Source organism: Calypte anna, chromosome 3 (genome assembly GCF_003957555.1).
Source record: "Calypte anna isolate BGI_N300 chromosome 3, bCalAnn1_v1.p, whole genome shotgun sequence".
NCBI classification, from domain to species: Eukaryota; Metazoa; Chordata; class Aves; order Apodiformes; family Trochilidae; genus Calypte; species Calypte anna.
The window spans coordinates 74,335,405-74,349,371 of NC_044246.1; the positions used below are offsets into that span (position 1 = coordinate 74,335,405).

The 13,967-nt window shown below is 35.1% G+C and overlaps 1 protein-coding gene across 1 annotated transcript in view; it reads left to right on the plus strand.

Annotated features, from left to right (window-relative positions):
- ASCC3 (activating signal cointegrator 1 complex subunit 3) overlaps window positions 1–13,967 on the plus strand; it is a 249,751-nt gene that overhangs the window by 119,980 nt on the left and 115,804 nt on the right. Inside the window, exon 14 of the mRNA XM_030448254.1 lies at window positions 2,857–2,991. Coding sequence (XP_030304114.1) covers window positions 2,857–2,991 — 135 coding nt within the window. The remainder of the gene's footprint in view (window positions 1–2,856; window positions 2,992–13,967) is intronic.

Below are 13,967 nucleotides of genomic sequence, written 5' to 3' on the forward strand. Positions count from 1 at the left end.
ATTAAATAGAAACTATGTTTGTTAAAGACCATTTTACCCCTGTCCTTTCACTACACCTTGTCCTTTCACTACCTTGTAAAAAGTCCCTCCCCAGCTTTCCTGTGGGCCTCTTTGGGTACTGGAAGGACACTACAAGGTCTCTCCAGAGCTTTCTTTTCTCCAGGCTGAATAACCCCAGCTCTCTGAGCCTGTCCTCATAGGAGAGGCCTTCTGATCATCTTCATGGCCCCTTATAGGACTTTCTCCAACAGCTCCATGTCCTTCCTGTGTTGGGGGTTCCAGAACTGGACACAGTACTCCAAGTGGGGTCTCCCAAGAGCAGAGCAGAGGGGGAGAATCACCTCCCTCGACCTCCTGGCCACGCTTCTTTTGATGCAGCCCAGGACAGAGTTGCCCTTCTGGGCTCCAAGTGCACATTGCCAGCTCATGCTTCAGTTGTTCTTAGGTACAACACTCCAGCTCTTTTCCAGCACTGTTGACATTCTCAGCAGCATGAGAAAAATGAGAAAAAAATGCTTTTTGTAAACGTTTTGATTAGTGTTTTCATGGCTTTTGAATATTTTATCAGTGACCCTGCTGGTACAGTGGCAATATTCTTGTGGCCTTTAAACTGAGAGTGTTTCAGTACTTCTCTTTTTTTCTTTTTTATTTTTCTTCCTCAGTTCACCCAATACCCTGTGTGTATATTTTCATTTCTGCTGAGAATTCAAGTTTTTCTAGGAAATTTCAATTTAATTGATTTTACAGTTTTATTTCTTAAGGCATTTCGGTCTTCTCTGGTATCCTGTATAGTTGTGCTTTTAATGTCTGCATTTCGTGACCTCATACATACCATATCTAGAATCTCAAGCAGGTGACTGCAGGTGTGCCCAATTCTGTGTAACTGATATGTTGCTAACTGTGACAGATATCTAAGAATATTTTGTCCAGATGAAACCTAATAATGGTAGGATCTACACTGTAACTCTTTTGATGATAGAAAGAGGTATCAAATAAGCTAAAACAAGTAAGGAGTAATTGTTCCCAGCAAGATATGCATTTACTATCTCTCTCTTTTCTGTACTTTCACCTGAATTTTCTTCTTTTTAATGATAAACTTATAATGTCTATAAATTCACCACAATCGTGTCTACTTTTATATGAAATTATATGCTTATTATATATTTATAATTAAATAATGAAAGTTCAAATTAAGAGCAGAGGCAATACATTTTTTAATTTTACCTTAAATACTGCTACCCTCTTAGTGATGTTTCATTTAAAGCATAGACTGAAAGCTGATACAAGGATGTTGATGCCAAAAGGCCAAATTTAAACCCACAATTCTCTGGAATTTGACATACCAGTCTTAAAATTCAACTGAAACTACCTTGAAATGGAACTGTAACTCCATGTTTCCACTTTAATTAAAATTAGATGGTCTTCCAAAACAGTGTTTGCCATTTACTCAGGAATCAGGCACTGAAACTCTTCCATATGTGAGTTTTGAGAACACTGAAGTTGTCATACTTGGCCAAAGTGACGTGGAATTATGTTGGGGAAACAGTTCAGAAATATCCAGGTTGTGAGCAATCCTGACTTCAATTAAGGCCACATTGGGTTAATGGTTATTGAGGCCTAGTTAGAGGCTTTCTGAGAATGAGCTACTGGGAAAGAGATAACTTAATTGGCAACAGAAGAGGAAAATAATTATGTGAGAAGAATCTTTCCGTGAGAATGGTATGTGTAATTGGAATACAAAGCCACCTGCATGATAAGATGGTGTAAACAAGGCTTCTCTATATAAAGTGAGTGCAAGTTGTTAATAAGCGATTTCATACAATCATTGATGTGCACATGGAATCCTTAAGCCTCCACAGACTGTTTTCCCACAGAATTAGTGTAAGCAAACAGTGGGCAATACAAAGAGCTTAGGTGAACAATATAGAATGTTTTATGTAGTGTGCCTTTCCCAGTCATATTTGGTTAACAGACATTCAGAGCTGTTATTACAGTGTTATTAAGTGGCATTTAATCACTTTTTCTTTTCTGCACCAGACAGGAGGCTTACTGCTTGATTTATCTTAAATATGCATGGAGTGAATCTTTGTATCCGTTTGAATTGCTCCATATGCATATCTAAATTAATAAGTATTAACATCTCATTCCCATCTCTTGCTTTAGATACCATATCAGATGCTAATAAACATAATCAAGTGACAGTGGGGTTGGTTGGATGATATTTCCATAGCCCACTGAAGAGATGGATACAAATATTTTTTGATTACCACTTAACTCTTAGTTGATATTTTCAGGGAAATGTCCACAGTATTTCTAAGGTATCTTAATGAGTGATAGTATGTGGTTTAAAACCCATAATAATCTTATTTTTAAATTGGTGTCCCCATATGTGTTTTGCATTTATTGGTGCTTAATTTCATTCTTCACTTTGATTGTTAAATGGTTTAGGACTGCAATGTCCACCTGAAGTTATTAATAGCCAGTGTTGGTTTCAGCTGTTTGACATAGCCAAGTCTTACCATCAGGAAACTTACCACCTCACTATTTGCTTTTCAGATCATTTACATCACCTGTAATCTCTTAACTATGTGAAAATGAACTATGTATTGCCAACTGTTGTTCCCTATCTTTTCAAGACTAAAGAATTAAAAAGAGAACAAAAGCTCATTGAAAACTTTAAATACAATATAGTCAGGATCACACTTATTTTCCCTAAAGCAACTTTACTTTTCTGAAGTACATCATGTGTTAACTTTGTTGTTGTTCCTGTAGGGAATAGTTTACAATTAAGGTATTTTCATGAATTGATCAACAGTTTAGATATTTCTCATCAACCCTGTTTCTTTCTGTCTTAAGGTGATGGTGTTTGTTCATGCTAGAAATGCAACAGTACGGACTGCTATGGGTCTTCGAGAAAAAGCAAAAAACAATGGTCATATTCGGCACTTTTTGTCACCCCAAGGATCAGATTATGGACAAGCTGAGAAACAGGTAAGTGAATAATTTACTTTAGTAGTCTTTATTATCCTAGAAATGATGTTTTTATGAGATAGTCCAAGATGGGAATAGTTCTTTCTGGGAAGGTATATTTTGCTCTAAAGAGACATGAAGAATTGTTCAATTTAAAAGAGGAAAGAATAATAGTGAAGGAAAGGTGCTGTTACTTTTATCTTTTTAAACAAAAGCTGATAGTAGGCTGTGTTTTATGCAACTTTTATTACTTGACAGTAGCCTTCATGTAATCTGCAGTTTGGGAAGTCCCTAAACCACAATTGCCACAATTTGTGAGGGTACACATCACCTGCTGTTTGCACATTTTCCCTGAGCATTTCCTACTGTCCAATCTGTAAGACAGAAAACTTTCTTAAAGCGTTCATCTGAAATAGCAGGTAAATTTACCACCTTTGCAAAATCACATGAATTTCCTTATGAATTAGATTACCAGTGGACAATCAAAAAGTAATCTATTTTAAGAGTCAAAAGTGTGAAAACCATTTGAGTCTCACAAGAGGTTAGGTCCCTTAATCTGATCTTCTTAAAAAATATGTATATGGATCAAAAATTACTATAGTATTTTGAGCAGAGGCCAAGTACTTGCCAGCTGAATCTATGCACATTTTTTATGCATTCCAACAGTTCCAGTTTTGTATGAATTGTTATTTGATCTTCCCTTTTTTGTCCTAGTATATAACATAGAAAAGTAACTTGGTCTGCAACAGCTTTTTTTCATCTGTTCAAGCAATATGTCTGTATTTTTGCTGAGACAGTATTTCAAAAACAGTTCTTAATTCAGTGCTATTTGTGATTATTTACATTTGGTGGTATAAATTGAGGTTTAAGTTTAGAGTTAAGAGTGTCTTGTTAATACTGCTTGAAAAATAATGTTCTTTTTCCCCAGCTAAATAGCAGAATACTGAGGCATTTATTTTAAAAATTTCCTGCTTTTGCTGGAAAATATTTTGAGTCCCTGTGCACGAGGAATCTTGGAAGGGTTTTCGAACCTTTTTCTGTCTGTAGATGTAATAAATACGTTCACTGTTTTAATGAAGTTTTCTGAAGAGAGTGTAAAGGAATTCACTCAACCTTACTAATTAGAAGTGGAGCATAGATGTTACAGTTGGTGAACTTCTGAAACACAGAGAAAATTCTATTTTAGAGAAGATAAATTTAAATCAGAATCAAGTATGTTCTTTCTGTTGAGATGCTTCCAAGAGCTATAATAAATATTTGAAAAATAATGCTAAGTTATGAACTGATGTCCTTATATTTCATTAAATAGCATATTAGAGCCCTGTGGCCCCTTTTTTATAGTGGATGGTAGTATCTGCTGAATTATCAAAATAAATCTGACCCTGGATTTCCTGTCTTTCTATGGTAACACTGGTAATAGATGCTGAACTTTTTCTCATTAGATTTCTCAGAAGAAAATCTGAAATTATCAATTTACTAAAAATAATATTAGTTTTTTAATGCTTATATAAAAAAATATTTTAAGCTACTGAAAGTACCAGTGCTTATTTAGACACTCAAAATTATTGCCAAAGAAGTTAAGAAGAATGATGTCTTTATTTCAGCCATGCATATTGTGTGAGCTGTCTGTCAAAGGGTTTGTCCAACTCTCAGTGAAAACTAATGCTGCATGTTTAGCTCTCCTCTTCATTATGAGGTTAAATGATTTAGAAATCATATTCTTATGTTGATAGGAACCACAGGAATGTCATAGAGAAAAGTTCTAAAACCTATTTGGAATTGCTACCAAATTGCTAATTTGGTTTTTGCTACCTTGTGCTTGAACAGTGGCTTAAGATAGTTTTTACACTACAAATTAAGAGTGGTAGATACAGTGGCCTATAGATTGATTGACTGCATATCTGAAATAACTTCCTTTTCTAAAGGTATTTATGCATGTCACTGAAATCTAGGGGATGCTGAGTAAGACAGCAAATTTCCTCGTGTCTGTCCCCTGCATCCCCACCCCAGCACTTATACATTTGTTATGAATCCCAGGATCTGTTCTAAATCAAGTTTTGTATTGTTTGAGGAGTGTAGTTCCAGATGTTGATCTGTGCACAAGACTGTAGAAAAGCTGTCTTTGCTTTAGAGGATGCTTACAGAAGTTTTCTAAGTTTTGTAATAAAGCAAATTGGCCTTCATTGTAATTAGAAGCAAATGAATTCTTCTCTTATAATTCATGATAATTTTTACTACTTTCAACATTATTACAATGGCAAAACTGTTTCTTTGCCCAGAAGGTTTAGGGACTTTTATGTTATAAAATGTCATTGAAGAAGCCCGATTGGCATTGTGAAGAGCATTTCATGCGCTCTAATACAACCATAGACTGTTGTATTTTTTATACTGCCTCAGAATTTTAGGAAGATAAACTAATAACTAATAATTAAAATAATCAAAAGATTCCCATCAAAATTCCACTAAATTATTGGTTATTTTAATGCTCAATAAATTTCACTAGGAATTCCATGAAACATTTAAAAACTGTCACAAGAAAAACAAGAAATGCAGTTGTATGAAAAATATGATTATTCTCCATTGGAAATGCCTGAATCCTTTGTTTGAGAAATTTATTTATTTTAAAAATACGACAAGAAGTCTTTAAACATAGAAAAATGTGAAGCATCTACCAGTGTTGGCTAGTTTTGTGTTGTTTTTTTCTTAAAGTGTCAGTTCTTTTATATTACGTAATATAAGATTTGTTATACTAGTAAGGAGAGAACTTTTGCTTTATTTTTCAATTATAAAAAGCACATTTAAAATCAGAGTACTTTCTTCTTAGTTAGCTCATTGTCTGTTCTTCAAAGTAGTGGTCTTACCATCTTTAGATCAGATGCTACCTGCTAAAATAATGCCATTTAATCTGTCCCCATGAACCCTTTTCCATGAGGGAGTGAACTGCTGGTTACCAGAATTTGCCCTTCTGTAGTATTTTGGTATCTTTCCTATCTCCACTTCAGCTTGAGCAGGGAATCCTAGGGTACTATAAAAGGCATTTTAAAAGGTACCCTAGTCCACACTACATCAAAGGAAAGAATCAGCTCTGAGTGCTTCAGAATCTAGTGTGTAAGAGGAATGTGGTTTGATATACTTGCTATTTGTGAATATAGCAGGCAGATCACATCTTATGTACAATATTGGAAAGGACGGGCAGGGAAGAGGAAGAGAGGGAGTTGTGGTTTCTGTTAGTTAGATCTTTAGTTGTGCAGAGCTTCACAGCCAGACATGGGCAGCTCCTCTTTGTTTCAAGGCTGGAGCAGGAAGGAACAGACAGGAAGGTTGTCGTTGAGGTCTGTTATGGACCACCTCTCAATAGGGAGGTAGTGGATGTGACTTGCTAAAAACTACTGGTAGAAATCTCTTGCTGGCAGACCTTCTATTTTCATGACTGATTTTAGCCATCTTCTGGGATTGTGGTAGCAGTATGCAGGCAACTCATGAGGTTCAGTGGCTGCATTTAGAAATAACTATTGAATCCAGCCAGGCCCATACTTGGCTTGCTGCTCAAGCGGGGAAGAACTGGAGTCATCTTCTTGCAATGAATGGCAAGTTCATTTGCAGTGATTAAGCTCAGTATTCAGAGGGAAGCTGTGATGATACACAGTGAGTGTGGTCTTTAGGAGAGCAGTCTTTGGTTTATTCAAAGAATTGCATGGTAGAATCTGCTGGGAAGCTTCCATAAGTAGAAGAATCTCTGGTTTTACCCTGAAGCTGACAGCAGTGATGACTCCTGCATTATGATCATAGAATCATAGAATTGGCTGGGTTGGAAGGGACCTCAGAGATTATCAAGTCCAGCCCTTGGTCCACTACTGCTGCAGTTACCAGACCATGGCACTGAGTGCCACATCCAGTCTCTTTTTAAATATCTCCAGGGATGGAGAATCCACTACTTCCCTGGGCAGCCCATTCCAATGTTTCATCACCCTCTCAGTAAAGAAATTCTTTCTAATATCCAACCTAAACCTCCCCTGGCACAACTTAAGACCGTGCCCTCTTGTCTTGCTGAGAGTTGCCTGGGAAAAGAGACCAACCCCCACCTGGCTACACCCTCCTTTCAGGGAGTTGTAGAGAGTGATGAGGTCTCCCCTGAGCCTCCTGAAAATGAATATTTGTTGTAAGCTTAGCTGTAAATGCTATTAATATATAATGGGAATAAAATATTGTCACTGTATACTTTCATGTGAAATGCACTTGTTCTAAGCAAAGTTTAAAGGACTTTGAACTCCTATTTGGGGAAACTAAAGAAGAACTTGAAGCATGAAAGTGCAATGTGAGAAATTATGGGCTCTTACTGGATATAATTTGAAAAGTTCTTAAGAGTTAGTACCTAGGAAGAACAGAGAAGGTGAGACCAAATATGGTTATAAATGAAGCTGCTGAAGACCATGAAGTATGACTGTTAGTAACAGAACAAATTTATAACCAAGTACTGATAAGAAGGAAGAAGTGTGATGACCATAGTAGTGAATTACAACTGTGTTCTGTAGAATAGTACACATACAGTTCTTATGGCTGCCCCGAGTCTTACAGTGACCATCAAGAGACACAATAATTAACAAATTTTTTCCAGTGATCATTACATGCAATATGCACATTTTACATTAATGCAAATTTGCATGTAGAAGAAATAAAATAATGTAGTTATCACCTAGATCTTGAGGGAAAATAGTATTGGTTTTATTGTTATTATAATTATACAAATTATATACTTCGGTTTACTTAAGGGCTTCTTCATTGACACACATAAATAAAATTGTAATGAGAATAGAAACAGAGTCATACTGAAGTCTTTGGCAAAACATTGCCAGTAATTTTTCTTTACATACTTCCATTTGTCTTCTTTCAGGATGCATTCAACAAAGTTAAATTGTTCTCATTTTACTTTCCATAAAGACAGTTGGTTCTGTCTGTTACCTGATAAATATTATCTGCCCAAGGAGGTTTTCAGGTATAAATGAAATAGAATACTTTTTCTTTGTTCATAGGAAACTTGTTGCTGTTTAAAATAAAAATGCACATCATGTCTTGAAATTATTATGCCACAGAATATATCTTTCAAGAATATTTTTATTTATATACAGCTATCACAATAAGGATACTAATCATATAAGATATATACTCTGCCAAGGCAGCAACTCTGCTTAAACAATCATCAATAATCATAAAATGAGTAATATGGTAGCAACATTTCGCAGAGCAATTAAGGCTGACATATTAAGACTTATGAGTACACCAAAGATTTCAGTGATCAGAGCACGTGGGGCCTTGTTATTAACACTATCACTGTTCAGTCTAAATTTTCTTTCTCTTTCTTAGCAGTAAATCTATCTAACAGAAGTTACTATAGTAACAGCAGTAGTGTACAAGTATCTTACCAAAAGGTTTTATAATCATGTGTTTCTGCATAGGAACTTTCTGCATTGAATTTCTGAAGTGTAAAGGATAAAGACAGAAAGCACAGTCAAGCTGATAGAAAGATACTTTTTTCCCTTAAGTTTCATCTCCCCCTTCAATAAATCCATCCTGTAATTAAACACCTGTGGCTGGAATAGCACTGTCTGAAGCATGTGCAATGCTCATCTACATTCAGGTAACCTCAAAGTGTAGTTTTCTCTTCCTCTGGCAATTCTAATACTGGAGAGCTTTACTGACCAAGGTAAGGACTTCAGTACCAAATTGGTGTACAAACAGAGCTTACATATACAGGCATTAGTGACTGTCACCAGGATATGTAACTGTTCTGTTTTCTACCATTAAAACTCTCAGAAAGATCCAACATTGCTATTGCAGCTTCTGAACGAGTCAGTGTTGTAGAAACATTGCAGACACATTAATGGATTCATAGTTTTGGTGGACAAGAATGAGCAGCTGTTGTGAAATGTTTATCATGTGATGTAGGGAATTGAGTAAGTCCTGAATATCTGAGCTCCAACAACAATGTCTAACACTTACAGTCTTGACATGTATCATGCTTCATGTCTGAGTAGGTCTGCCTACTGCTCAGGGCCTAGAATCATAGATTAAGAGCTATAGTGGATGGTTTAGTGGTTAGAGGGTGTAGGGTGGACAGTTGGACTCAATGAACTTGGAGAGCTTTTCCAACTTTGATTCTATGATACTTACTCTTCCTTAGGCATTTGCTGTTCAGACAGGCTACTCCCTAGGCAGTCTTTCAGTCTGAGGTGGCACAGCAGTTTTTATTATGCCTTATACTATGAATCAGACACATCTTATGCAGTAAATTGAGTATTAGCATAATAAAACACATGAATTCTAACAGATATTCAGTGTTCCATTCTCAATCACTACCTAGGTTCTCTGTTCCCAGATATCTAAACCTGCAGGTGAACAAAATGGCACTGTGGAGCTGGTCTGTCCTTGCAGCTATTAACTGTTCCTTCATAGTTCTTATGATTTCCAAACTGTATGTTTAATCAGTGTAACTACATTTTAAATTTTTGGTCACCAGTACAAATATGAAATATCCGTGGATGAAACTGGCAGACTTGGTTCTCTGAAGAACCTCATTAGACATTCTGTCATGTCAAGGTTTCAATATGCAATTAATTTATTTGATCATCATTGCCCAATTTTAATCTCCTTAATAAGTGAAATTCATTTTATAAAGTACTAAATTCCCAGTGCCATAACAAATAAATGAGATTTCTGACAGAAGTCTAACTGTATTATATCAGTGCTGTGTGATGCAGAGTGATTAATTTAAGCTTCATAATGATAATATCATGTTTGTCTGAAAAGAGCTATCTTGTATAAAGGGATGTTTATTGGCACAGTTCCCACATATCAGACTATAGGCCATTCAGTCTTGCCATTTAACTTGTCATGAAATTTAGCAATACCTGGAGGAGAATAATCTTGATAATGTAATCTGATCCTTAGTTTGAATACTGAGCGTTCACTGTAGTGGATGAAGAAGATGCATAGAAATGTCTGAAATCCAGTGCATGACTTAAAAAAAATAAGTAATGCTCAAATCATGTTCTAGTTTAGAAACAGCAAGTGTAAGTGAAGGCTCCTTGAACGCCCAGGAGGAACCAAAAAAATACAGAATGGTTAAAAGCCTTGTATTCTTTGCTAGCCTTTGAAAGCAACTTTACTAATCCTTTTAATTATCTGTCAAATGTTTTTAAACCATTAGAAATTAATTTTTATAGAACATTCCTCAAATATTTGTGTAATCACTTGTCTGACATTTAATTATTTCAGAGCAAATCCTCATTTTGTTTTTGTTTTACTAATAACATATCTACTATTTGATATGCCATTAAAAACTATAAAACTAAAATGAGGATATGTATTCAAATATATTAGGCTATATTAAATGTCAAACATATATTGAAGTTCCATGTGTTTTTATAATTACTACAGTTTTTTACTTTTTAAAAATATTTGCTAATTATCTCTTGGAGTATTGAATGAACTCTTTGCATTTCTTTCATGGGATATTTTATTCAATAGTCTTGCTTAAAGGTCAGAGACAAAATTAGTGAGATATGTGGTTCTAATAGTTGATAAGTTAAACTGTGTTCTGTACTGTGATCCTACCTTTTAATGAGTGCTGAGCTGTGGAATTTAGCATCAAGAGGAATTTAGATAGACATTTGATAGACATTTAGGTTTTAGAGATGTATCTACCCAAGTATAATATGAGCAACAGAAAAATGTTGCCTTCAAGTTTTTTATGCAATATTCCTATATATTAGAGTTAACTTAAGTATTCACTGTTGTAAATGGAAGGAAAAAGTTGACACAAACAGTAAACAATTTCTTTTTCCTTTTCCTGACCTTTAAAACAAAATACATTTGAAGTTTGATGTATATTTCTGTTATGATAGTTACTTCTTTGAATCACTTGAAACTGTATTTGCACGGCCTTAGAGCTGTAGTTCTGTTTTCTATTTGTAGTTCTATGTACTCCTGCATATTGTATACAGTCTACTGGAATTTTCAAATGTTTTTCATATAAATCAGATAGTATAAAATATGTAGTATAGGCTGAATTACATTATCCACTACCTTCCTGAAAATCAGTCTCAGATCCAAGGATTTCAGATTTGTTGGCTTGAGCTTGGCTGAAGCTCTGATAGTAAGAGCACCGAGGGAACAACCAGTGTTCTGCTATCCTGTGAAAAATAAAATGTGTTTTTTTCTCCCTAATCTATGGGCTTGATCATGTATTCTGTTTTATCTATCACTGGCTTTAAGTTGATATGCAAGAATGCTTAGTTTTATCCTGTTTATCACTGGGAAGCTGCCTCATGAATATTTGCTCTACTTCCAGAAGCTGCACTGTGTTAGCAATAGGACTCCAAGAAGCCAAATGGGTTAGGAGACCTTCTAGAATGATCTCTGAGGTTACAAATACACCTAGTAGGTGTACTGAGGGTTTTTTTCAGGGGACTACGAAGAGGCATTTTATGCTTTTGTGCACAAGTTCTCAGCAATTTCAGAGTTACTCAGGTTAAAATTGGTAATGCATTTCCTCACTGCAAATGTAAGATTTAATACTGTTCTTACTAATCCTCCATGGAAATGCTCTGATAAACTGTAATGCAGTCTGTTTCCTCCCTTTGCTTTGGGGATGTGTTGGCATCCTCTTTCATTGTTAACAAAATTTCTTATTAATATTAGATGTGCTTAGTGAGATCATTTAAAACTGTTGTCATAATTATAATATGATGAATCTCCTTTCTTTAAATAAAGGATACCACATAGTGAAGGCTTCCAAGGTAGTGCATTATTTGCGTTCAGGCAATTCGGGTGTTGAGACAAATACATTTTTTTAAATGTCTTCTTTATTTGTGCTTTTAAATATAGAAACTGAAATTAAAAGTTGTATTGCTGAAATGAATATTTTTAATCCTTAATTTTGTTTAAATCTAAGAATTTTAAATGTCTTTGATTAAAATACACTGGAACCTCTTTCTGGGATTTGAGAACAATATTAGATTCATAGACTTTCCTTGATGTCAGGCTGTGACTTCACTTACTGTAATGACTTAACAAGCTATTCTGTTGATTCTGCAGGCACAGAGGTTTGCACTGTCAGAACTTTTTTTCCTTTAAAATTGGCATAAATGTTGGTATTAATGTAAAACTAAATTATTTCAACATAAATACGTGCATATATTAAAACTATAATATATTTAACTATTTTCCTGTGCATTCTTAGCTATTTCTTACATGAGAATCCGATCTCCTTGTCTTTCCTGGTTTTAACCTTATTCTTGGACACTGACAGAGAGAAAAGTGAAACATCATTGTTTTTTCTTTTGACTGTGAAAATCTCCTTCAGTTAGCTGCTAGAATATTTTAACGTGTAATTCAGGTCAAAAAGAAGTTTGCTCTGTCTTTTCACAGTAGTTATGAATTAATAGCTTCCCATGGTATGATGATTTCAGCTTGAAATCTCATTATATAAGGAATATATGGATATTGTATAGCTATGCTAATAGTACAGATTTGAAAAGGAAACTCCAAAGCCATTTAGGAGAAAACAACAAAAACAACAGAAACAACAAAAAAAACCTCCAGAATGATTGTTTTCATATTCAAAAGTTTATGAATCAAGACTACTCCCTTTCCCCTTCAGCAACATAGCCTACTACCCACTTTTAATTTTTCCAGTGCTCACTTTTATCATGTGCAATGGAATTCAGGTATGTGTTAAAAATACACAGGATTTCTTGAGAGGATGAAGCTCCTTTTTCTTCCTATATTTTTCTGTCATTTAACAGGTTCAAAGGCTGGAAATATCTGGTCACCTTTGAACACTCTAGCAAGAAAAAATTATAATATTAAAGTCAGCATAAGTGTTCTCTGCCTAGCCCCTCTTCAGCCCTTCCTCAAAGAGCTTGGCTGGCTCAGCTGTTTTCATCTGCTTTTAATCCCAAAGGATTGTTCCAGGCAAGAAATTTAAAAAGAAATGCTTAATTTACTAATGACCCCTAGGTCTTGCAGTCCTTTTCCAAGATGTGCCAGTTTAGTTCTTGACTGTAGTGCATAATCTTGTGCAATATGTTCACAGGGAGACTGCAGACAATAGTCATATTTTTCAGGAACTTTTTTTTTATGGGATGCACCAAACCACACTAGCAAATTATTCTGGTCATATGTAATTTAAGTAGCTTAGTACAGAAACCATATGCTGACTTGATGATAGTATTTGAAGAGATCCTTTCTGTTTAGGATTTTTTTTTTTTCAGGAAATAGTGTAGCTATAGTAGTGTTTAGTAAGGAAGACTAGGGATTGAAAAGTTAATAGGAATTTGTGGAATTTTCTTGACTAAGAAGCAAGATTTGGTTTGTGATCTTATGAATGGCTGTTATGTTGCCAGCTGCTGTGGAACAAGCAAAATCTGGTTCTTCTCCCAGCAACAACCACATATAATATATGCAAACTAAATACTTGAAGAAATTCTAAAAACTCAGAAGAGCCATGTCCTAGTATTTTCCATACTCCAAATGGACAAGCCGTTTGACATTATTACTGTCAACACTTCTAATCCATTCTCTAGGATGGGATATTAAGAGAATACTAAGAAATAGGGTGGTATTTCTAGAACATTTGGGCTCCAAATGTGTGGGATTAATTAGACTGCATTTCAGGCAGTGGTTTTATTCAGCCTCAGACTTCTGTTGAGTAAAATCAGTCCTAACCTGTAAGGAAATCTAGAAAAACAATAGACAAGCAGAACAGATCCTGTTTTGACATACATGCAGATGATGTGCATATGGCCTGCAAACTTCTCAACAAATTTACACAAGACTTTCAGATTTGAAAGTTTTTTGGCTCAGAATTTGTATTTCTTTGTATACTTCACATTTTAAACAGTTCTAATTAGACAAGTAAAGGTTTTCAGCATCATCCTGTCTGGAGCAAAGTATTTTGTTCTTTTGATAATAATAGCTAGGAAATGTTAGCAAAGGTT